At 34.3% G+C, this 27,334-nt stretch overlaps 2 protein-coding genes across 2 annotated transcripts in view; one reads left to right on the forward strand and one right to left on the reverse strand.

Annotated features, from left to right (window-relative positions):
- LOC135101649 (lysophosphatidylserine lipase ABHD12-like) overlaps positions 1-13,011 on the forward strand; it is a 167,399-nt gene extending 154,388 nt beyond the window's left edge. Inside the window, exon 12 of the mRNA XM_064005940.1 lies at positions 463-13,011. Within this exon, the coding sequence (XP_063862010.1) occupies positions 463-499 (37 nt within the window). The 3' untranslated portion in view covers positions 500-13,011. The remainder of the gene's footprint in view (positions 1-462) is intronic.
- A 1,984-nt stretch (positions 13,012-14,995) lies between these two features.
- LOC135101076 (multiple C2 and transmembrane domain-containing protein-like) overlaps positions 14,996-27,334 on the reverse strand; it is a 34,827-nt gene continuing 22,488 nt past the window's right edge. The window contains 1 exon segment of the mRNA XM_064004649.1: positions 14,996-26,830. Within this exon segment, the coding sequence (XP_063860719.1) occupies positions 26,750-26,830 (81 nt within the window). The 3' untranslated portion in view covers positions 14,996-26,749.

Here is a 27,334-nt window from a genome sequence, read left to right on the forward strand (position 1 = left end):
GGATGGAATAATTTTTGCAAAACAAAAAGTGCCCTGCTCCCTGATTTTTTGTAACCTCTGTCATTGTTGCTTAATGTGTTGATGGTACTTCTTTAGATTTTAATTTTGAATAAAAACTTAGCACAATATTCAGTGGGTGTGCATTACACTATGTGGGAAGTACCCTGTGCCCTACGGGTTACAGTTTGTTATAAGAATTACCTGATTTGTGTTTAATATCAAATCATGTTGCTCCTTTCCTCAAATTCCTTTTCACAACTGAATTTTTTTCAATTTAGTAATAAAATGCCAACCCTGTAACTTAGTGGAGATCTGGAATTTTATATTTGTTGCATCATGTCAATACTTTCAAGCTTCAGATTTTAGTATTCTGGATAAAGGATTATCAACCTGAATTTGAAATTTGTTATATAGTTCGTAGTTGTATAGTTGCAGTATCTTATGGTTTCATTATGTTTCCAGGGACTTTTTCAGCAAAGCAGTGGAAATGAAGAACTAATTCTGTTCATCAAAGGTTGCAACACTTGTATTTTGATAGTATGTTTAGCATAACATTTGTATAGTGTTAAAAGAATTAGAGGGACCAACAGGTAGAAAATTTGGGGCAGAATGTATTTATGAATTAGATATTTTATAAAAACAACTAGTATTAAAAAGTATTTATGATTACTTGCTAGACTTAGACGAAACAAGACTTGTCCCACCGAAGGCACTTACTCCAATAACCTGCATAAAACCATAAAATAAAAGTGAAATAGAAACTACACTGATGCACACACTTTTTTCACATGTTGAAGCTTATAGTGGATTTAAGTGGCTTTCCCATTCATCAAAAAGAATATATATATATATATATATATATATATATATATATATATATATATATATATATATGAGAGTTACCATAGAAGCAAAGCTGTTATTTTCAAGGAGATTTGAACTGTTAGGGGTAGGGATATTGATGACAGGAAGTTGAGATTCCTCTACACTTTTTGGTTGAGCCCTGATGGTTCCCAGTTGCAGTCTCTTAGCTTTGGTATGAATGTGATGTATGTGGGCTGGTCCCTGGAGAAGTGAATGGGTAAGCATCCCAAAAGGAAAAAATGACAGAAGACCCATGTTTAGTGCATAATTAAGATATGCATGGAGAAAGCAGGTTTACTTATTGTTATCAGTCAGTATTGTAAAGGCAGAGTGCCAAGCAGAGTATTCATTAGAATCTTCAGGGAAGTATTTTGTTGCTGGTGCTAGATTAGTTTTAAACTATAGGCAGTGGGTGAAAGGAGTTTGTTGAAATTGTAACAATAGCTATTTTCTTGAGATTGGTAATAAATGCATAAAGAGAAGAGGATAGTACAGTAAGTAATGCATAAAGAGAAGAGGATAGTGCAGTAAGTAATAATAGGAAAGTGCCTGAGGCAGTGGAACATTGAAAGAACAAACTTTGTGTGAAATGTAGAGCTGTAGATTAAGATAGGAATATCCTGAGGTTATGTATCCTGAGAGCATATACTTCTAAATAGGATGAAAAAAAAGCTATAGTAGAAAATGTTGCAAACATGATAAATGTTACTCTAGGGGACATTCCTGCCACAGCTCTTTGACAACTCCCTGGAAGAGAAAAAGGTATCAGAGGTAAAAAAGACCAAGTAGTAGTTCAGCTGCAGGTTCAGTACTGAATTATACATTTGTTAGCATAGCACTGAGGAAAATCCTTACTTTTCCATGTTGATTAATAATGTTACTCTACTTAAAATTGGAGATGCACTTAACATCATTTGCTTTCTCATCCATTAATGGCAGTTGTTCTTACTTCCCTTAATCATTGATTGTAAGAAATTTGTTGAAACAAAGAAGGTATAAGAAATATGTCAGTTACTTTGCAGTTAATGATTCTGGCAATTAAATAACTGTAATGTATAAAAATATGTAACAGTAGACATAAACTTTAGCTTGAATATAAACTAAGTGTTCTTCATAATAGTTTAGTTTAATTGTGATTTAAATAACAAATCCTTATTATAGAATTTTGTAATTTTATTTTAATAGAGTTCATTATAATGGAATGGGAAATAATACTTATATTGTGTTTTGGTTGTCATTTCATGTAATATAAGCATTTTCAAAAGTTTTATTTGTTTTATAGATATTTAAAAAAAAAACAGAACAACAACTGTGACAATTTCTAATTTGTTGTTAGAAAACTGATAACAGAAATTACAAATGTTTGCAGTATGGGAATAGTTTTGGAGTGTCAGCAGAGCTTTTTGATCCTGCATTGTTGACTGTGAGAGTGAAGAAAGTGAGGTGCTGCTGTAGTTGACTAATACCAAAGAGTCTTGTCTTTTGTGGAGCAGTTTGCTACTGCAGTTGGTGATAATGACTGAAAGATATATTTTGTAAGGCAGTAAGAGGCTGGCACTGATCATGGTGTGCGACTCATTGATGGCCTGTTTTTCTATGCATTTGTTAAGGGACTATTCAGGGTAAAAGTGAGTACAGTATCTTCTTGAAGATACCACTTTGTAAAATTTTCTATGAAAAAAAAGGTTCTGTGATGTGACAGCATGTCAGGAATTTCATAAGTATTAGCTGATGCATGTACTTTTAGATCTAGCCATGTGCTGCTTGGCCATTGAATTGAATAGTCATGACGACATAATTTCAGTTTCTGGATCTTAGAACTAACTTGCTTATTCACTTAGTGTTCCTTATGCCATACATAAAAGAGGATTTCTGTTTGCAAACTCTGCACAGTGTAGAAAACCAGCTGTTTTTCCAACAATTTTTCATTCTTTCTTTTAATTTTCTGTGACATTGGCATTGCCATTGGAACCCCCTCAAAAAAAAAAAAGTCTTGCAAGAACAATAGAGGCATAAGAAGAAAGAGATATGAAGAAGAAAAGTAAATGTGCCTGGTAACATTCTGTTCCCAAGGCATGTCTTTAGTCCTCCTGCAATTCGTGAGGGGTGTTACTACCCATTCATTTGTGACAAACATGCATTTTGTGAATGGTAGTGACATTTATGCATTCACTGCTGTGAGAGAGCTTAGTGATAATAATGGCTTATATTAAAGTGAAAAAGTTACTGAAAACAAGAGACTGCACAATTCCTTGGAAGATGATTGCTTTATAGTTGATGATGAGTTGTGTGGAGATACTCCTGCAATGCTTGCAGGAGTATCTCCACACAACTCATCATCAACTATAAATGCAAGAAAAAAGTTAGATAATGCAGTGCAGACTGTACAGCAGGATATGTCTGCAACAATATTCACCAGTCTCTGTGCCCAGAAAACACAATTATCCTTTATACAGATGTAGTAAAAGACCGGCTGATGGAGACACCTACATAAGTAAGTGTGAAGAAGCACTTACAGAGCGACAATTGTCCTCGGCAAGCTTCTAAGTGGAGTACCACCTTGTTTGGTGAACTTTGTATCCAGTTTTCTCAAAACTAAGTTTTCACATTTACTCCAGAATTACTGCACTACTTGTGACTGATTTTACTAATTTTTTAGATCATTAATTTACATATCAGTAGATGCATCATGTTTAAAGTAGAACAAAATTCTCTTCATCTCTTACATTTTAAAATTCTACATTTGCTATTTTTGTGTTCTGAGTGGAAAATTTCCCAAGAAACAAACTTTTCAAACATAAATGTTTTTTAGACAAAAACTACTCAAATTTCCTTGTGCATTGAGTATCAGACTGTAAAACACTTGGTTTCAAACCATTTGACTTGCAAGTATTTACATTATGGTGAAAAAAATAAGGGATATGTTTTTGTGTTATAACATTAATGAAGAAAAATATTTTTTAGCTGCTTTGGGGCATCAAAATGTTAGAAATAAGATGCTCATATTGAAAAACATTAAAGCAAGATTAGTTAGAGAATACGAAGTGCGAAAAAAATCTTGAATGGTCCCTTTTACTGAATATTTTTGTATTAGTTTTCTATTATTTTATTTTATTTATTTATTTTTTTTTATGAGGCATTCCACAGTAAAACCACCAAAGCAGCTTAGTAAGTGTTAGCTGAGCATTCTTCCTACATGTAAGCGATGGTTAGAATGATTAGCTGAGTTTCATAACATTATGTTGAGCCAGCAAACAAGCAAGTCTTTTCCGTGGCTGCAGCATGTTCAGCCATTATGCTACAGTCCCCTCATATTGTTTCTCAAACAGTGACAGGGTGAGAAGTGAGACCATGAGATCATAACATCAGTCTTCTAAATATAATGGGGATGTTATACTGTACTTGTTTCAAGTTGTTTATGTTATAACTTGTATTTCTTAACAGATGCTTATTAAAAAATTAGGTCATCTTTATGTTCAGTTTCTAATTCATTCACTATGGACTTGTATTGATCTGATGCTTTGGGTGGTGGGCACACACAGTATTAGTTCATTATGCCACTGTTAGTAAAGAAATTAATGTTCTAATAATTTCAGTGGTAATACAAGCAGTATTCTGATAATAGTGACAAGCTTTATATTGTCATGATTGAGTGTTTACTGTATTTTGTTTTTGTTGTGTGGTGATGTTAGCACCTAAAATTGATATCATGACATAAGAATGTAGTTGTACTCATCAGCCATTGATCTTCAAGATCCAGTAAATTTACATCATAAGATTTTTTATTCTTAAAAGAGAACTGTTACAGCTGTAAAAAAAAATAGAATGATTTTTGGGAGATTCTCCTCTTGCTTGTGTGAAATATCCAGTCCAAAAACAGAGGTAGAGGTAAAGTGAGGAAGTTTGACTGGTATTCTTCCTTACTTATTTTTAGCACTTAGGAAGTTATGCTATTGAAAGCCTGATATGCCTTCATTGAAGTAAAAGTGCCTCTTGTTATTTTTTGTATAATTATGTGATTTCTTTTTGTTTATATCATAAACACTTAAACACTTAAACACTTAAACACTTTATTATAGCCTAGGTTTATACATTTCATTATTGGATAGGTATACATTATTGGCCAGCCTATGTATAAGCTTGATGCTTTTCAGGCATATCATATGTACAGTTCTTAAGAACATTCCTTTTTCCTTAGTTGCTCAGGTATCGTCAGGATTGAAACTTGTTGTACCTATGTTTGAATGATTTTAGTAGCTTAAATTCCCACCTGCTTAACTACTTTGGGGAGGAAGAAGTGTGACTCATCTGTGGTTGGTAACATAAGTATGTGTGTGCTGTTTGAGGTCAAAGTGAAATGGCTTCTCTTGGTGGCATTTATGACCACTGCCAGCTTGACTTAGATGTAAGAAATAAAACAAATACTCATTTATGATATATATATATATATATATATATATATATATATATATATATATATATATATATATATATATATATATATATATATATATATATATATATATATATATATATATATATATATATATATAATTCAGTTTAAAAAATAGTATGAAAAATCTAAAGACTGTAATATTTTGAAATTCCTCCAAAAATCAATATTTTAGTTTGATTGATATTTTATATTTATGACCAGTGCATTTTTATGTATTAAGATATTGATTTTATTTGTAAAAGGTTTGATTGTAATTCAATAATGTTGCCTCATTTTCTGTAATGATGAACCACTATAGGATGTCATTTTAACATGTGCTGATTCAAGAATATGGACTTAGCGACACTTCTTAGCTGAGTGAATCTTGTTTTACATAAATCAGTGCTGAAAAACAAGTTTGAAGTACAGAACCATGCTTTAATGTTTCTGAGAAAGAGGGAAAAATTATTATGATTCCCACAGTCACACATCAGACCCCATCCACAATAGGGATTCAGATAATTTGCAGATTCACATTCCTTGGAATGAAATGATATTGGTACACCTGACATAATGCTCAAAGTAATGACTAGTGTTGCTGGTGATGATAGGTGCTTGTAGTGGAGGTTGGGCTGATGAGATGTGATAGAAATGTTGGTCAACAGTACCATCACATATTGTGCTTTCTTCCTGGGATTACAGAATGAATGGTGGTGAATAAAGAAAAAAAAATCAATAAAAATCAGGAAGATTTTTCTAAGGGAATTATAGCAAAATGTGTATTTAATTTTTAATTTACATCTTTACTTTGGTGATGCATAAGTTCTTTTTCATATAGTGGTCAGATTCTAATTGTATGCATATTAAATGCATTTCACTAATTATGTGTTGTATAGTGTCTAGTGCTTATGCATAATACATGTACATATGTATTGGTATCTGCACTGTATACAATGTACACCACTGCATCAGTAGTGCATCATGTTTTGTTACTGATATCATAATTTTTAGTATGCACCTGCACACAAACTGAAATTTACTTATTTCTCATTCAGTGTTTGCTTCATAGTCATGTAATTAGTTTCAGTTGAGGGAATGAGTACCATCTTAATAAAACAAAGCCGACATTTTGTAGGAAAAGTCTTTTTTTGGGGGGGATTCATTGTATGCAGGATAAGGTTTTATAGTCTCCTCAGATAGGAGTGCATCTTATTCACAAACTAGAGTATGTGCACATCTACATGTTTTCAGAAATCAGTACCAAAAACTTTTGTGTTTTATTGTCAGAATAACCAAAAGAATAATTGAAAATATTATCATGCAATCAAGAAAGTGTCAATTGCTGGTGAGGCTAAGCATGACAAAGCTTGGTTTTAACTGGAATAAGAAAGCATTTGTACATAGTATAATGTGCATAGTACATTTGTAAGTAGGAAACACTAAAGTTTATGGCAAATATACTTTGTTTTTCACCATATTCTAAACAAAGAGATAAGTGACTAGTGTATCATAATCCCTTTTTTTATCTATCTATTTATTTATTTTATTTTATTATTTTTATTGTAGAAGACAGGATTATTATGGTAGATGGAGGGTCAGTGGGGAAAGGCATCAAACAAGCCAATGCAGTGTTGTACAGTTAGTACATAAATAAATTATTCAGTAAAGATAACTTATTAGATGAGCGTAGAGTTGATATTGAACATCCTTCCTTGGAACTTATCTTGCATTTGGTTACCTTCTTCTGACATGTTTGGAAGATAAAGACTGAAACTAGTTAGAAGAATTTCTTGGATGAGAAAAATCAGTTAAAAATGAATTGCTTGTTAGAATAACACAGTCAGCTTTAAAAGTATGTACAGTTTCTGTCTGTAATGATAAAGTACTCATTTCATCAAACTTCTTTTCTGATAATTGGGCAAGAAAATTCTGTGTTTGAAATAAGTTTAGACTAAAATAGCTCAATGTTGTCCCTCAATACTTTCCTAGCAGTAGCAGCAAGGGATTGTGTTACAAAAAAATAGAGTAAAGGATGTCGTATCAACTGTGTTCTTGACTTAACTTGCTTTTAGTATACCTTCTCCATATTAATACAGTGATACAATTGCTCAATGTTCAGTGCATTAGCAGTTAGGATCAGATTTATCACAGTATTTTATTTTTAGAGGGCAAATTAAAGTCAATGTAAGAGGATATTTTATTAGGTATGAAAGATCCAATATTTGGATTTTTTCTTTTTTTCTTTACTGCTGTATCATTCTTCAGGTCTAGTCTCAATGTGTAGTCAAGTGAACATACTGAAATGTATATATTAACCAATAGTCATCCGTTCCTTAATCAGACCACACCGTGTAACATTTAACAGAAGGATGAAAATCATAATAGTTGTGTTCATTGTTAGCTTGGATCAGGATCCATGCAACTTTTCCACTGTTTTGTATGCTAGGTGTGTGTATTTACCTAGTTGTATCTTACAGGGCATGAGCCAAAGCTCATTTTGTCCTGTCTCCATAACCATATCTATCCAGTTTCTCTTTAAACATTTGTACACTGTTTGCTACAACCACCTCTTCCTTCAAATAATTCCAGATTTCAGTAGTTCAATACGGGAAGCTGTATTTTTTTATGTGGCTTGAACATCCACTCTTCTTTATTTTCTTCCTATGCTCCTCGTCTGTCTCTCTCTCTTCTCCACCTGTGGTACCAAGTCGTTTCTGTCTATTCTTTCTATGTTTACTAATTTGTACACTGTTATCAGCTCTCCTCTTTCTCTTTCTTCTTGTAGTGTTGGTAATCCCATCTCTTCAAATCTTTTTTCATAGCTTAAGTCTTTCAATTCTGGCACCATCTTTGTCACTATCCTCTGTATTCTTTCCAGTTTTCGTATATCTATTTTTCTATGTAGAGCCCAAACTACTGCTGTGTATTCCAATTTAGGTTGTGTCATGCTTGTTATAATTTTCTTCATCATTTCTCTATCTAAATAGTTAAATGCCACCCTAATGTTTGTTAACAAGCTGTATGTAGAGCCAAATATTCCATTTATGTGCCTTTCAGATGATGTGTATCCTGGATCATTACTCCCAAATATTTTCCTTCATTACTTTTTGTTATTATTTCTCCTACCATTTTGTACTTACATAAAGGTCTCTTTTTACTTTTTCCTATTTACATCAAGTGGCATTTTCTGGCATCAAATTTCAGTTTCCATCTTTGGCTCCATGCATGGATCTTGTCAATATCCTTTTGTAACTCCTTGTGGTCATTTTCATATTTTATTGTTTTCATTATTTTTGCATCATCAGTGAAAAGGTTTATATAACTATTTAGATTCACTTTGATATCATTTACATATATTCGAAACATAATAGGTGTTAACACCTTGCAGTACTCCACTTGTCACTTCGTGCCAACTTGAATTAGTGTCTCTAATTACTGTTCTCATTTCCCTCCCTTGAAAATAATCATCCATCCATCTCAGTGTTGCTCCCTTTAGTCCTCCTTCATTCTCTAACTTCCACATAAGGCTTTTGTTGGGAACTTTATTAAATGCTTGTTTTGAGATCCAGGTATACTGCATCAAACTGTCCATCCCACTCTTGCACTCCATCTATTACTCTCATATAAAAGCTCAGTATATTTGTGACACAGGATCTCCCTTTCCTGAATCCAAATTGATTTTCTGTAATTATCTTTTCATCTTCTAAATATTGCACCCATCTGTCTTTAATTACTATTTCACAAACCTTGCTTACAATACTTGTCAGTGGCACTGGCCTGTAATTTAATGGTTCCATTTTATTTCCCCCTTTGTATATTGGGACTGTTTTCCATTCCCTTGGTACTTTTCCTTCTCTCAATGAGCTGTTAATTATATCCCATATATGGATTATATATATATGGATTCCTCCATTTGTTCTCTGCATCCTTTTAATCCTTCCTTTTACTTGATCTGATCCCATAGCTTTTCTAACATCCAGCTCTTCCAGCAGTTTCTTGATTTCTTGTCTCTTTACTTGTATCTTCTATATTCTCTCATTGTGATACCACTTTCAGTGCTACAAAATCAGTTTCCTTTGTAAACACAGATTGAAAATTCTCATTCATTAGTTCAGTCATCTCCTTAGTAGTTTCATAAATTCTTCCTTCTCTTTTTAACTTGTTTATATCATCCCTATGTTTCATTTTTCCATTTATGTATCTATAGAAGAGTTTGGGCTCTTCCTTGCATTTTTTTACTATGTCACTTTCAAAATTTCTTCTTATTATTTTACTATATTCATTCCTTGCCTTTCTGTATTCTTCCTTAGTATTTCTGTTGAGATTTCTCATAATTTTTCTCCATGCCCTGTCCTTTTTCTTTTTTGCTTCTGCACATTACTTCTGCATACCTGGCATTATACCATTCATGCTTTCTAGTTTTCACTTTATAACATGGCACAAATTCTTGCACCCCCTTTCTATATTTGCTCAAAAATATCTCATATTTTCTTGCACTACTTTACCTACAAATAGCTCTTCCCAGTTAATTTTTTCATATAATCTATTAAGTTCTGCAGAGTTTGCCTTAGCATAGTTCTGTCTCCCATTTATAAATTGTTCATTTTTTGTGGAACACTGTTTCCTCCTGTAGTACTGTTTTTATTGTCACATGATCACTTCTTCCCAGTGGACTCAGACAATGTATACTTGGTTTACTTGGGTTTTTGTAAACGTGAAATCCAACTGTGATGGTTCTTCTTCTCCTTTGCATCTTATAGGCTTGTTCACCCACTGCTTCATTGTATTCACCATCATGGTTTGCATAAGTTCTTCACTCCATGACCCAATATTTTCTTTCACTTCCATTTCTCAGTTAATTCCCTTTGTGTTGGAAGTCACCTACTAAGAATACTTTGTTACTTTTCCTTATCATTTCTTCTATGCTATTTCTTGTTCCTAGTTGCATTATTTTATATCTATTGGTCACCCATGCATTAGGTTTTGGTGGTATGTATGTCACAATAACTTTCCTTTTTGTGCAACATTCAGAGTTTCTGCCATTCCATCACTATATTCCATTTCCTCAACAATATCCTTTTACCAATACCATCACTCTTCCTCCTCCCTTTCTTTTTCTGTTTCTCATCTATGTGCTATAATCATCCTTTGCAAACCTCATCTTTATTTCCTCCCTTAGTTTGGTTTTCATTAAAAATACCACGTCTGGTTTATTGTTCTTCAGGTTGTCTTTAAGTTCCAATATGATTGACACCAAACCATCTATATTTATACGAGTATACATAATTTTTAAGCTTCCACTTGCTGATTGTCCATCGCATCTTTGTGCCACCATTTCTTCACATTCATGTCCACAAATTTCCAAATGAATCTCCTCGTTTGTTCCTGTGTTCCCTCCTTGTTTTTTGACTGGGCCTCTACTCTCAACTCTTTCAGTTTACTTCTCTCTTCTTTGTTCATGTCTCTTTTTTATCCATATTCCCCCCATTCCTTCATGCCAATTTTCCTGTTCTTTGTAACACATGTTCCACTGCTCTGTGTGTGTGTGTGTAATAAATCAGGTTGTCTGATGGAATTAATCAATATAGTGTACTCATTTTCAATACTGCCAAGTATTTCTTGCTTGTGGTTACACAAAACATTAATGCTATTGACTGCTGCAGTTTTTTTTTTTGTTCATTTGGTGAGATTTCATAGTTGAGAGAGGCATACCTTTGATTATCTAAAAACAGAAAGTAGAATTAAACACTGAAGTATAGATTCCCTTCTACATATATGTATGTTAAAGAAAACCTAATTTCACTGTGTTAAAAATAGGAAATCACGAAATTTGTTTAAAACCTATAATATAATTCTAGATACAATTGGTCCTTGCTTCTTATGAGTATGATTATTATTTTTATTTTTATTTAATAAACTTTGGTGACTTTTTTTGCATTGCCAAGCACATAATGGCATGAATTTGTGTACCACCACATCCAGTGACTCTGTTACTATTCATAATGGCATGGCACTATTTACCACCACACTCACCACATCTAGTCATACTATGGCAGCACTCTCAACATAAATGTCACAGAAACTAAGTTTTTTGATGAATAGAGTCCATGGGAAGAGGAAGATTTTAAGAACTTCTAAGTATTAACCATGACTGGATCATGAGCAGTAGATGCCACCATGCTTCACAGTGAAGAGCTCATGACAGTTGATTCATAAATTTATTTTGTGTTACAAATAATTGATCAGTTTATACCATTCTCTCACACTCGTGCCACATTCAACACTAATTTATCCTGAAGTTCATCCATGAAGTTCAGATCTTTGAAACTTTTCTTCCTTAAAGAGGGTACTGCCGATTTTTTAATGGAACAGTGGACTCTTGTGAATGATGGAAGCAGTAAGGACTGAATGGCACAGGCTAGAAAAAATAAAGAAACACTCAACATTGATGAAGCCACATGAATTTCTTTATATTGGTGGAAAGCATTGTGCTTTCCTTCTGTAGCTGTGTGGGGCACCATATGTATATTGACATTGGTTTTCACTGAAAACAAAATGCTGAAATAGTATTCAGATGTCATAGTTTCATGAAGCAAAACAGTCTTCATTTTTCACACCCCCAACTCACCTCTCATCCCAGCCCACTGGTATTCTATGTTCATGTAACCAAAGTATGCATTTCACATTAAATTGAAACTAAGTGTGATACAGTCAATAATGTTTTATATTATTTACATGAAAATGTGAAGATATTCATGTTTCTTCTTGTTTGGATTTTTTTTTTTTTTTTTTTCTCAAGAAAATATGATGTACAGTGGCCTTTGAAGACTTGAATCTTATATATGTAGAATATAGATTTATAAGGCTAATGCTTCCAGTATGATATAAGGTTTGACATAAGAAAACATTGCTGTGTCAGCCATCATGCAGCATGTGGATAAGAGAACGAGGTGAGATGCTGGTGGAAATATTGTGTGCACTAAAATCAACATATTGTGGACTGATTATTTTTTAGGTTTGTGTTACACATTGTTGAGGTGTTTTTGGATGAAAATTAGTCAATTAATCTTAAGAAAAATTTAATCGGAAAGCTAAGTGAATGCTTATGTATTAGTATTTTAGGATTTATTAAAAGCAATACCAAACTTTTCCACATGTTATAGTATGACAGGCTTTTGCAGAAATGAATGGGAGGAAGATGGTGTATGCAGAACAGATGATAAACATACTCTTGGTTAACAAATGTGATCTTGTTTAAAGGAATAAGACCATAGATCTTAAGAGACAGGAGATATGAGTGTCTTGCCTCCCTCCCCTGCCCCTATCACCATGCTAAGCTAAGCTGATTCATCACCACCTTGACCTCTAATTGACAGAGTTGCTTTTGTATGTATATCCTGTTTGTTTGATTTCATGGTTTAGTGTCTGTGTGTATGTGTGTACACATAATTATAATTAACTTCTTATTTAACAGTAAATTTGTATTAACCTAGCAGTTTTGCTGATTGATTTGAAATTACCTGCTAAGACATGGCTTTAATTGTGTGTGTATTTTTGGGAAGTGGATGCGGGTTTCAGTGATGTAGAACTTTTTACCAGTGTTACTTGAAATTTGTTTCTTTTAGGTATTAAAAAGAAGTTTGATAATTACCATATATATGAGATGTGAAAATTTAGCAATATATTAACATGAAAATAAATAATTGTGTAGATTTATGCTTGTGCAATCTATGATTCCTCCTCAAATACATTTCTTTAGTTTGGTGTTCACACAAGCAGAGTTCTTCAATATATTCAGAAAATGAGAAAACTGTATGCCCTCTTTCTTCTCAAGATGCTGCAAGTTGAGATTGTGAGAGTTGATGTGAGTTGTGAAATTTTACTGATATTGGCTACTCAAACTAACAAATATCATTCTGTAGTTGCAGTAATACCATACAACACAGTTGGGTTTTGAAGGCTTAGTTATGTAGCAGTTGAAATGTTAGACTTGAAATCCTTTTCAGTTAAATATACAATATGCAAATAGTGTCTGATTTGCTCTAACAAATTAAAAAGCATACTTCTTATTTGGCATAAATCCTTCTTGATGCTGAAGTCTTGTATAATAATCTACATGTATATTTTGCAGATAGTAGTGGCAGACTGGTCAAGTGCTTGTTCCTTGTGTGGCAAACAATACAAGGTTTGAAGCCCTGTTGGGCAGAAATATCTTGTGGCTATAGTATTGAATTCCTCCTTCCTTCCTCACCCATGGGGCTGAAGTAGGTAAAAACAACCCCGTCCCCCTTCCCATGCTTGGGGTCCACCAGTGGCCATGATTCATGTTACTAGCCCTTTCAAACCAATAATTCTGAGAAATGAGGCAATAAATGCATTCTTCGCTATCATTTTCACTAATATACATTATATATTGTAAAATAATGCATAAAGTTGATACTCTACGAGTAAATAGCAAGTAAAAAAAAATGTTGGTGACCTTGAAGATAACTTCTGGGGGTCCCAGAGGCTGGCTAAGTCTACTGGTATGAGTTGCCAGTTATACCATGAAGTTCAGATCTTTGACATTTTTCTTCCTTAAAGAGGGTACTGCCAAGTTTTGAAGGAGACATTAGTGGACTCCTGTGAGTGATGTACTTATGTCTAATGTTTCCCAGTCATGCTCTCTATCACACTTTTCCACAGACACTGCTGGCAAGAGATGCTCACTTTTATGGGCAGTGTGTGTGTGTGTGTGTGTGTGTAATTAGTTGTATTTACCTAGTTATATTGTACAGGACATGAGCCAAAGCTCATTTTGTCCTGTCTCCATAACCATATTTATCTAGTTTCTCTTTAAACATGTGTACACTGTTTGCTGCAACCACCTCTTCCTTCAGATCATCCAGATTTCAATAGTTCAATACGGGAAGTTGTATTTCTTGATGTTTGAACAACCACTCTTCTTTATTTTCTTCTCATGCCCCCTCATCCATCTCTCTCCCTCCTCCATCTGTGGTACCAAGTCCTTTCTGTCTATTCTTTCTATATTGTTTACTAATTTGTACAATGTTATCAGGTCTCCTCTCTCTTTTCTCTTGTACTGTTGGTAATCCCATCTCTTCAAATCTTTCTTTATAGCTTAAGATTGGTCTTGGGATCTGAGGATTGTCGTCTTTATGTTCAAGAAACTGTTCTCCTGGCTGGTGGTTTTATCCACAGTGAGGGGTTCTCATGGCAAAATTATTCTTTCTTCATATCCATTTTTCAGTGTTTCTATGAAGTACCCAAGTGCACACACTAAAGACAATAAATAATCATATCAAGTAATATACATAGATATAACAGCATGTCCATTTCTTTTGAAAATGAAGTCTTTGTTCATGATAGAGCAGTATTGAAACATTGGGACTTCCTTGATATGGTTCAACATCATCTGATTTTAGGTTCATCCCTAGCAACCATCACTCATGAATTTATCCCACCTTGTTTGTATGTAATGTTAATGGGATGTCATTATAAACTTTCTTTCTACATCCATTCTCCTGTCCACAGCAACATGCAACCTTTGCACCCTGCAAGGGATTTGAACTCAGGAGTCAAGATATACACTCAGAGTACATAAACAATAAAATATGTAAAAAGAGGTTATAACACTGCACCTGGAGGAGAGAAAGTACAGAATAGATGGTGCAAAGTTTGAATGAAAATAACATAGTACAAAAGATATTTATTTAGAGCATAAGATAGTTACAAGAGTAAGATCAATCCTTGTTTTTTCTTAATCTGTGGCACCATAATGGCAGCAGTGGTTAGCAGGCAACCGAGACACTGCCTGGGTGGCTACAAGTACATGAATCAGGAATCAGGAAAAGGAGTCAATGGATGTGGCCCAAACAGTCAATTCATGTAGTTCATCAAAACTTTTGGAAGTGTTTAAGCAGGATGCAAGTGAGTTACATAACAGACACTGGATACATCAAGAAATATTTTCTTGGTATTTATACAAGTGGTTGTGAAGAGGATAATACAGGAACAGGTAGCTTTTCTTATTAACCAAGGAAAGTAAATTTTTATACCCCACTTTAGCCAATAAAATACCCTTAAGATTTTACAAGGGATTTAAAAAAAAAATCAACATTAATATATTGTTCATTCTTCATTACTTGAATAATGAATTATAAATTCAAAGCTACATGAAAATGTAAAATTTCTATACTAATATGTCAAGAAAGCATTATTTTGTATAGTTATTCTGAGGAAATTATAAGTGTTCAGATAAATAACATCAGGTATTGTAGTGCCTTAGTTTATAAAGCATCAGTCTTATGCATGTCTGCTATGTAACTTCCTGCATGACTAGTAACACAAAACTACAATAAAAATATATGATAAGTTTTGCAATAGCATGTCTATGGACAAGTTTGGAATGGAAAAACACTATTCCACAATGAATGTTTGCACAATTCACACAAATCTTTTACTTGAAAAGTTACACATAAGGGAAAATTTGAAATTTTGTTAAAGCAACAATGGAAGGTGCAAAGCTATTTTAAAAAGTAATCAGAACCTATTGGTGCTAAATTGCAACAAAGTAGGTAGGTATTTAGTTTTTCCCATTATTCTGATTGCAATATTTGAGTCTTTGTTCAAAGTTAATTAAATGACAAGCCAGTGTTGTTAATATTCATTTAAACCTTCATGATCATTTGGTGCCTCCATCTGTAAATGAAAATAAATGAATTTTAAAGTTGTAATACATCTGAAACTCAGGTCATTATTATCCATCATAAGTTTTGTTATTTTCACATTTTATTATATGTTACAACAATCTGTTTTTCAGCCATATGTTTATCAATAATGTTGATATCAATGAGTCATAAGTGTTTTCAAAAGAGCATATGAAATCTTTTTAATTATGATAGCACTACATTTAGTAAAATTTAATGGACATTCATTTTTTTTTTTTGCAAAATAATTACTTCTGTAAAATACTGATATGGCATATATATATATATATATATATATATATATATATATATATATATATATATATATATATATATATATATATATATATATATATATATATATATATATATATATATATATATATATAAATAAAATGAAGTTTTTCAAAATTAAGGTGCACTCAGACATAACAAACCCCTTACTATATATATGTATATAAATAATGATTCATCATCACACTTCATTAGATGAAAACCTGACTCCCAACATTCACAACTCTGTTGTGTACTTACCTCTAGTATTTGTTCAGAACAGGTAACAGGTGCAAAGCACCACGTCTCACCAACACTGGATTTTACGGATATTCAAAATTTGAGGCCGTCAGCCTACAGTTATTATGCACAGATTAAAAATACCAAACAAACTTCTCACCCAGAACCAGTTCAGATTTTTAGCTACTTTGTACAAAGTACAACTAAAATTAAACAAAATATCTTGACATCATTACAGAATGCATTTATATACTTGAGATATATATATATATATATATATATATATATATATATATATATATATATATATATATATATATATATATATATATATATATATATTACTGTAAAAAAATACTATGAGTACAGACAGACCCCCATTACTTTATGGATTTATTTTGTTTGTTTTCGACATTCTGACCAAAACTGAGAATAAAGTAACTAGACAAAAAAAAAAAAAATCTAGCAAGGAACTCAATATTTATTTGGCTATCCAATGTTATGAGAGAGGGAGAGGGAGAGGGAGAGAGAGTTCTATATTGGTAATAAGTTCACAACTCTGCTCTGTTATTATTTGAAGAAAGTTAATGCTTTACTCATTCTGTTACTGCACATATATATCAAATCCTGATGTGTGAACTACATACTGAACTCTCAATAGTAGCTCACATGGCCTTCCAATCCTACAAGAATGAAGAAAACCACTTGCCAGTGGCATACATTTAGGTAACTTTCAAGAACTTTTTTTTATTTTTTATTTATGTCTATGAAATGCTTCTTAAGAACCAGTGATGACAGTGATGTCCTTAAATTATCTCCATGCACACACTTTCATCAAGAACAATTTATCAAAGGAATCCACTGAATTCATATTCCTCCACTGTGCCATCTTTTGGTTTTTGTAGTCCCATCCTTTTCTGAATATTGGTGAATGACTGCACCTTAAAGAATTCTATTTGTAATCAACTCATTTTTGTAAAAACACATCCATTAACCTAATATCTAAAATATATTACTGTCCCCATCCAATCAGAGCATCCACCCAATGCACCTTAAAGAATTCTATTTGTAATCAACTCATTTTTGTAATGGCACATCCATTAACCTAATATCTGAAATATATTACTGTCCCCATCCAATCAGTGCATCCACCCAATGTTTTAACATAATGATGAAGTACATTATAATAGAAACATGAAAAATGATTATAATAATTAACATTAAGTAATAACAATAATAATAATAATAATAATAATAATAATAATAATAATAATAATAATAATAATAATAATAATGATATGTATTTTCAATTATACAGAGTACCTTGTACTTTTCTTGTTCCTCATCAAGGATACAAGTCATCATGTAACTCTTCTTCCAGTCATGAATTCTGCAGACTCATAAATGAATATCAACATTACAAGGAGAATGTTTGCCCAATAAAATCAAGCACTTTCCTGAAATTCTTTATAATTCTATCCTCGAGGTAAAATTTTGCTGCCACTGATATCCAGTAGTGTACATGTTAGGCGTTCCATAAATTGGAAAACCATAATTTTGCATAATGTCAAATCATTGTAAATCCATGAAGCATGCAATATTTAGTGTTTGTATTCCCACAAGGCATAATGCCCATCATACACTGTGTATACTGGAGTTTTTTATACAAATGCCTAGAATGTACAATGGGTACTGAAAACACTGGGACCTAGCCTTATTTTGGCAGGCAAACATGCAGTCCCTGTTTTCATTGCACCAAAATTCATATAAGCTGATAAGACTTCACATATTGGTATATGGTAAGTCAGAAATCCTTGCTGAGTATTTGAGGGATGCTGGCTAACATGTCAGCACTCATCTATGCATGGTATGAGAAGGTTTATGCACCTGTTCATTGTTTTTATTTTTCCTAATTTTTTGCTGCCTTTGTTGCTGCTCTGAGCCCAACTCTATGGGAGGAGAAAGTTCCAATTAAAGAAAAATATTGAGGAGGACAGGGAGAGGGAAGTCCACTATCATGCGCCTATTTGCTACCTCACGTGAGATGCCACCTAACACCATACTCCAATATAGAAAGTGTCCTGGAAGGTCAGGAAAGACTACACCACTCGCTGACTGCCTTCTCAAGTTAGCTGTGAACAGAAACCCTAGGCTGACAGCAAAATGTCTCAGGAAATTCTATCCCAAGCTCCTTCAAGACATCACCATTTGCACCATCCAACACTGGCTCAAGCATCAGCTTGGCATACTGAATCATGTGGTGGCATACAAATCCCTACTGACTGGAACCATGTGGCATAAGCAGCTTGCTTTTGCTAAAGAGCACAATAACTGGTCAGTGGCAGACTGGCAGAATTTTCTCTGGTCCAATGTGAGAAGTTTTCAAGTCATGACATCCCACAGACTGCAGGTAAGGCGCCCCGCCCCCTCTGACATAATTAGTACGACCCCAGGTACACCATTACAGTAGTGAAGCACAGGGCTTGCTGTTAGCCAGCATCCCTCAAATACTCAGCGAGGGTTCCTGACTTGCCAGATTCCGATGTGACGTCATATTGGCTTATATGAATTTTGGCACGATAAAAACAGGGACTGCATGCTTGCCTACAGAAATGAGGCTAGGTCCCAGTGTTTTCGATGCCCACTGTACATTCTAGGCTGAAATGAGGCTAAGTCCCAGTATTTTCGGTGCCCACTGTGCCATGCAAATTCTAAGAAACAAAATGCACAAAAATATGCTGGTATACTGTGCATGCCTTAAGCAGGCCGTGACCAAGAAATAATGAATGTTATAACTTCCCTTCATTCATAGTGTTTAATTTTTAGTCACTTTTAGCTCAAGTTTTGCACCATATTTGCACCATGTACTGAACAGTTTATATGTATCTATGGAGATCATGTAAGAAAGTGAAACAAGAGTGTATCTTTTCTTGCCTGTGTTAGCTACCATATGCAGTATTTTGAAGTGGAAAAGTGTCACCTATTTGATGTTCTGCATTCTTATACTCTGATATACAAATATATCTTTAGGAAAAAACATCCATAAATATATTTGTTGCTAACTTGTAACATAAAAGCAAAATATGCAAAGGTCATGTTGAAGGTATCCAGAGTAGGTTACTTTGACATTGTGACAAGTTTGACATTGCTTCCATATTTGTTGCAGGGAGAGCTGTGCACTTGATTTCAATGTTGTGTGTTGCATTTACCATTCACATCAACCACTTTGATGTTCATTATATCTTGAATTCTAATAATGAAAGGTATCAATACAGATGGGGCCACTTTTAGCTTAAAAGTCAATATGCAATCAATTCAGTACACTTGAAAAAAAAACAGATAAAATAATATATATATATATATATATATATATATATATATATATATATATATATATATATATATATATATATATATATATATATATATATATATATATATATACACAGTAGGCTATGCAACAATGAACATGTATACCTGTATACCTTTCACCTAACTCCTCTGACTATAAGAAATTCTTTGACTACTTAACTTCCAAAGTGGAGCACATTCTGACCCTCTTCCCTTTGCAGAGATCTCCATTCTTGGAGACTTCATTGTTCACCACCAGCTTTGGCTTTCCTCTCCCTTCACTGACCATCCTGATGAACTAGCCTTCAACTTTGCTATCCTCCACGACCTAGAGAAATTGGTGCAACACCCTACTTGTATTCCTGACCGTCTTGGAGATACGCCCAACATTCTTGACCTTTTCCTGACCTCTAATCCTTCTGCTTATGCTGTCACCCTTTCGTCTCCATTGGGCTCCTCTGATCACAATCTCATATCTGTATCTTGTCCTATTGCTCCAATCCCTCCTCAGGATCTCCCTAAGCAAAGGAGCCTCTGGCATTTTGCCTCTGCTAGTTGGGGGGACCTGAGGAGGTATTTTGCTGATTTTCCTTGGAATGACTACTGCTTCCTTGTCAGAGACCCGTCTTTGTGTGCTGGGCGCATAACAGAGGTGATAGTGTCTGGCATGGAGGCATACATTCCTCACTCTTTTTCTCGACCTAAACTTTCTAAACCTTGGTTTAACACAGCTTGTTCTCGTGCTATACATGATGTAGAGGTGGCCCACAAAAGGTACTTAAGCCTTCCATCACCAGAATCTCATGCACTTTATATTTCTGCCCGGAACCATGCCAAGTCTGTTCTCCAACTAGCCAAAAACTCCTTCATTAACAGAAAGTGTCAAAACCTTTCAAGATCTAACTCCCCTCGTGACTTCTGGCATCTAGCCAAAAATATCTCCAATAACTTTGCTTCTTCTGCTTTCCCTCCTTTATTTCAACAAGATGGCACCACTGCTATCACATCTATTTCTGAAGCTGAACTCTTCACTCAAAGCTTTGCTAAAAACCCTACCTTGGATGATTCTGGGCTTGTTCCTCCCTCTCCTCCACCCTCTGACTACTTCATGCCACCTATTAAAATTCTTCGCAATGATGTTTTCCATGCCCTTGCTGGCCTAAACCCTCAGAAGGCTTATGGACCTGATGGGGTCTGTCCTATTGTTCTCTGAAACTGTGCCTCTGTGCTTGCACCTTGCCTAGTCAAACTCTTTGAGCTCTGTCTGTCAACATCTACCTTTCCTTCTTGCTGGAAGTTTTTGCCTATATTCAGCCTGTTCCTAAAAAGGGTGACCGTTCTAATCCCACAAACTACTGTCCTATTGCTTTAATTTTCTGCCTATCTAAAGTTTTTTTAATCTATCCTCAACAGGAAGATTCTTAAACATCTATCACTTCACAACCTTCTATCTGATCGCCAGTATGGGTTCTGTCAAGGACGCTCTACTGGTGATCTTCTGGCTTTCCTTACGGAGTCTTGGTCATCCTCTTTTAGAGATTTTGATGAAACATTTCCTGTTGCCTTGGACATATCAAAAGCTTTTGATAGAGTCTGGCAGAAAGCTTTGATTTCTAAACTACCCTCCTACGGCTTCTATCCTTCTCTCAGTACCTTTATCTCAAGTTTCCTTTCTGACTGTTCTATTGCTGCTGTGGTAGACAGTCACTGTTCTCCTAAATCTATTAACAATGGTGTTCCTCAGGGTTCTGTCTTGTCACCCACTCTTCTTCTTGTCACCCACTCTTCTTATTATTCATTAATGATCTTTTAAACCAAACTTCTTGTCCTATCCACTCCTACACTGATGATACCATCCTGCACTTTTCCACGTCTTTTCATAGACGTCCAACCCTTCAGAAGGTAAATGAAGGAAAGCCACAGAACGCTTTCTAAAATTTCTGATTGGGGCAGAGCAAACAAACTTGGTACTGTTCAATGCCTCAAAAACTCAATTCCTCCATCTATCAACTTGACACAACCTTCCAGACAACTATCCCCTCTTCTTCAATGATACTCAACTGTCCCCCTCTTCTACATTAAACATCCTTGGTCTGTCCTTTACTTATAAACTGAACTGGAAACATCACATCTCATCTCTAGCTAAAACAGCTTCTATGAAGTTAGGTGTTCTGAGATGTCTCTGCCAGTTTTTCTCACCCCCCCAGCTGCTAACTCTGTACAGGGACCTTATCTGTCCATGTATGGAGTATGCTTCACATGTCCACTCATACTGCTCTTCTAGACAGGGTGGAATCAAAAGCTTTTCATCTCATCAACTCCTCTTCTCTAACTGACTGTCTTCAGCCTCTCTCTCACCGCTGCAGTGTTGCATCTCTAGCTGTCTTCTACCGCTATTTCCATGCTAACTGCTCTTCTGATCTTGCTAACTACATGCCTCCCCTCCTCCCGCGGCCTCGCTGCACAAGACTCTCTTCTTTCTCTCACCCCTATTCTGTCCACCTCTCTAATGCAAGAGTTAACCAGTATTCTCAATCATTCATCCCTCTCTCTGGTAAACTCTGGAACTCCTTGCTTGCTTCTGTATTTCCACCTTCCTGACTTGAATTCCTTCAAGAGGGAGGTTTCAAGACACTTATTCATCAATTTTTGACTACTGATTTGAACCTCTTGTGGGACTGGCATTTCAGTGTGCATTTTCAGTGGGCATTCTCTCTCTCTTTCCATGAACAAGAACAATCTAAAGATTACTGAATAGAATGAGACTGATTGAGAATGAAAATGTAATTACATATATGAGGGTGAGAGTGTGAGAAATAAAGAAAAAATGACAAAGTGAATGAGAATGAAAATGGAATTACATATATGAGTGAGAAAGAGTGAAAAAGGATGAAGCAACACATGAATGAGAGAGAGAGAGAGAGAGAGAGAGAGAGAGAGAGAGAGAGAGAGAGAGAGAGAGAGAGAGAGAGAGAGAATCACTACCTTGTCCCTTATCTCTGACAAGTAAGGGGGAGGGGAGGTGATAGGGAGGGAGGTTTGAGATAAGATGAAAGAAGCGAAGGGAAAGGAAAAAAGAGGAAGGGACAGGCAGTGGATAGGTGTTTTAGTTTATTCCTATTAAATTTTCAGTGCTTTGATGAATGGCGAGTTATTAAATGACTGTGCATTGTTGTGTACCCTACTGTGTGTGTGTGTGTGTGTGTGTGTGTGTGTGTGATATAACTATGAAATGACAATCTACCATTACATGAAAGATAATTCAGAATCACATAATGCATAAATGTCGGTATGGAAGAAAATGCCAGCAAGGAAAATAGAAATGAAGTAACATGGTTGGATGGAAATAATATGGTTTCATAACTACCAGAGTGCTCTTTGTGATAGCACCAGCCACTTCCCTAATAATGTTCTGTGGCCACTGCCCAAATACCTTGTATGCCTCCTATGTCACCTTTCTGAAAGCATCCCCTCTGTACCCTGAGTTGTATCCATGATGACAGTCCCTCCACTACCAAAAATATCCCTGTTTATTACAACCGTCTTAGTCTCATGGTTATCCTGCCAAAATTGTGATAACTTATTTCCTTCCACTTTTCTGTCAGCTACAACTCATTTCCTCCCACTTTTCTGTCAGCTACATCATCAAAATCTTACATAAATTGAAATACCTGTCATTATTCAAGTTGATGGGAGATGAAAATCTGACCTAAAGTGAATGGCTAGGTAACAGATCTTTTGGCCTATCAAGAAGCATGGTTGTTGAAATGATCATCCATCTTGTGGCTTAAAATTTGTTGGTTATGTGACTAATTTTAGTGGGCAATCTATTCACCTTCAATTAGTGATTTGTACATTTCTTTTGTACATTTCTTTGAGCCTTTATTTAATCTTAGTTTACCTGAAAACATGATCACAATCCTAGAGATTCTTATTGTGTGCTGTCTTCTTAATGTTTTCAGTAATATTACTTGGAATTCCTCAGTGCAGGCCTCCTACATCTGCATCTTCATATACGAGTATATGCAACTGATTATTTAAGTAATCCATGATAATCTAGCAATTTATATAATACATGGATTGCTTAAGGTACTTTCAAATTAAACTGATTATGATATAACCTATATTTCATTTAAAATATGATTCAGTTTTACTTTAAATTAACGAGACTTTGTTCCACTTTAAAACTGTTACAAGTACCACTTTAAAACTGTTACAAGTACCTCAGTCTACAAGTACCTCAGTCAACAGGGTGAAGAACCTGAGTTTACAGCATACACCACCACCACCACCATGCTAACATGTTAGCTGGCCTCTGTGTTCCCTAACAGCTACATTTAGGTCATCATGTGTGTCTTAGCTATTTACATAGCTCAACCAAAAAAATACAATGCTTTCTTGTAACACACCTCTTTTCTTTTTCTTCCTTTTATGAACTTGTGCCTTCTCAGTCACCATGAATCTATACTTATTCCACACACACAAAAAAAAAAAAATAAAAAAAAATAAAAAAAAAAATAAATAAATAAATAAAAATTAAATAAATAAAATAAAAGAATAGAAAATGAATAAAATAATAATAACAAAAAATAAGTAAATAAAAAAATAAAAAAATAAAAGAATGAATGTTCATTTATTATTTTTTATAACTTCAAGAATAGCATATATATATGCAAAAATTCAAATGTTAAGGCATACAAATTAATGAACAAATTATTTCAAGACAAGTACATTAGCCTTAACAACCATGAATATCACAGGTAATTGGTAAACATACAAATCTGATATTTATAATTCTGCAACACACTACTTAAATGTCCCTTCACCTCAATAATAAACAGAATAATCCCATATATGACACATATATATATATATATATATATATATATATATATATATATATATATATATATATATATATATATATATATATATATATATATATATATATTTCACTGCCTCTAAAAGTACCTTGAGAATGCACACTACAAGACTTATAAAAGTGTAATGTTAAAAATGGTACATACAATGTTTGTTATAATTCTTAATCTAGTTTTTGACGATGTGACATCTCTGTAATTCAGAGAAATTAAAGTGAATGACTAGATAAACCTGTAAATTGATTATATACTTATAATCACAACACCTACAACAGACTTGTGCATAACTTGTGTCCACAAGACTCACAGTGAAGGAATCTGTGACAACATGGCCCTCTCACAGTATGTCCTTCATTACTCTCATCCATAATCATTGCAGTCAGAACTACCTAGCTAGGAAAATACTAACTGAATGAACTGCATCTACTTATTGTACAATATCTGATATGGTAATGTAAATTATGATAACCTATATGATAACAAAATGAATGCCCATCCATTAAATTATGCCAATGTTAATGGTTAATACAAGGCTTCAGCCTTTGGGGGAATGTGTTGAGAAATCACCTGAGTTGTAACTAAAATCATAGTTAAGGAATTAATGATTTGAGAAAAAAATTCCTTCTCAGGGTGAAATGTTGGTGGATCCAGTAGATTAAAAGCAAGCAACATTAAAAAAGTTGTTCACATATGACATCCTCAAAGTACAGAAAAGAAGTAAACTTCAAGTAATAACTATCACAGGCTGCAAATAAAATTCCAACCTCCCCTTTTACATTGTCTTCAATCTACCATACAGGTGACTGAGGCTAAAAAGGATACAAATACTGAAGATTTCTTCTGATCAAATGCCTCATTGTGAAAATGTTACTTCCAATTCAAATTTAATTTAACAAATTCCTGATTGTTGGATGGAGCTTTGAGACTGGCCTCATTATCTGAACCTTGACTTATTAGTCATGTGATTCATTGTTTAGTGACCTTTTCATTATGCTTCATACACAGGGACTATAAATACCAAAATATTTTAACAAAGTCACTTTGACTACATCTAACAGTTGGCAACATCACTGTAAAATCACTTCCTATAAACATTTGCAATTATTTATATAAAAAGAGCAATACAAAGATACATATATGAAAGACTGTCAATAACAACAACAATTAAATACAATCATACAAATGCATTTCATGAGGTTATTTTTACAACCTCCTCAATCCAGCATGACTTTGCCTGTGCTGACTCCTGTGCAAAGATGACACTTGTCTGTTAGTCATCATATCAGGGGGTCAGTACTAGTGTACCTGTACTTTAATCTTTTAAAATATTTAACCTACATGCACTCATGTGTTGTGTGTACATATCCTCGATTTGTATCATACTTTTACACACACACTACTATGGTATTCAATTCAATCTACTGTTCACACTCTGCATAAGTCTTCCATCCATATATGGTCACAAGATGTATCCAAACTGATTTACTTCTTTTCATTCAGTCAATTTCTTTCTCACACATGTTTAGGCGTGTATGTATGCACACACACAAAAACATGTGTGTGCACTTACACAAATGCGCACACACACAAGTTTGCATAAATCTAAGGTTCCTACTTGAATGTTGGAATACAACTTTTAACAAATGGACTTGGCACTAACTACATATCAAGTACATAGTAGTAATTGTGGTAGTAGTAGTAGTAGTAGTAGTTGTAGTAACAGTAGCAATAGCAGCAGTATAGCAGTGACCTTGTTGGTTTCAGAAAACATTTGCTACGTATATCTTGTCTACTTGCTCCAGACATTCTAATTTACTAGGGTAGATCCTAACTGTCCAATTTTTTTTCCACACACACACACACACACACACACACACACACACACACACACACACAGCCTGCATCATAGTCATTATATCATACCTAGTATGTAGTTGCTACCTCTACTCAATATGACTGACTGTTCCTAGCGCATACTCCCTGATGCAGGGGATTCATTAGCTTTGTTTTTTTTTCCGATTATCTCTTCTTTTGTCATCATGGAGCTGAGCCACCATCCGCAACTCACGACAGTCCCGCTGAAATATAGATTCGAACCTTAAATTTGATTAAATTATTTTATTGTGGAATATAGCAAGACCCAGAAGTAGACAGCAAGACAGAAGACACCTCCAGGAACTAGATAGACACATGATGTGCCTGCAAGGTACTCCCCTGGGACATATAAATAGGTGGGAATAATAAAATGTGTATTTCTTAGCACTAACTTCCATCCTCCCTTCCTCCCCATCTATGAACTTGTAATATTATCCTTATTTGCATAAGGATATGTCCTTCATTACTGAATATTATCTAATCAAAATATGAGATAAATCAATATGCCTTTAACAAAAATTCTTGTACACATGCCTTGTTTACTCTTTGACTCTTGGAACTATTCACATGCAAAAAACTAGTAAGGGTGACAATTCTTAATGTAATTGCCTTTTAGGGATGTACTTCTTTTGAATGTTGTAGTAAATAAGGTGTATGGTACACTATTGGTGGAGGTTGGAACAGATAGGAGTGTGGTTTTAGAAGGG

This window comes from Scylla paramamosain, chromosome 6 (genome assembly GCF_035594125.1).
Source record: "Scylla paramamosain isolate STU-SP2022 chromosome 6, ASM3559412v1, whole genome shotgun sequence".
NCBI lineage: Eukaryota > Metazoa > Arthropoda > Malacostraca > Decapoda > Portunidae > Scylla > Scylla paramamosain.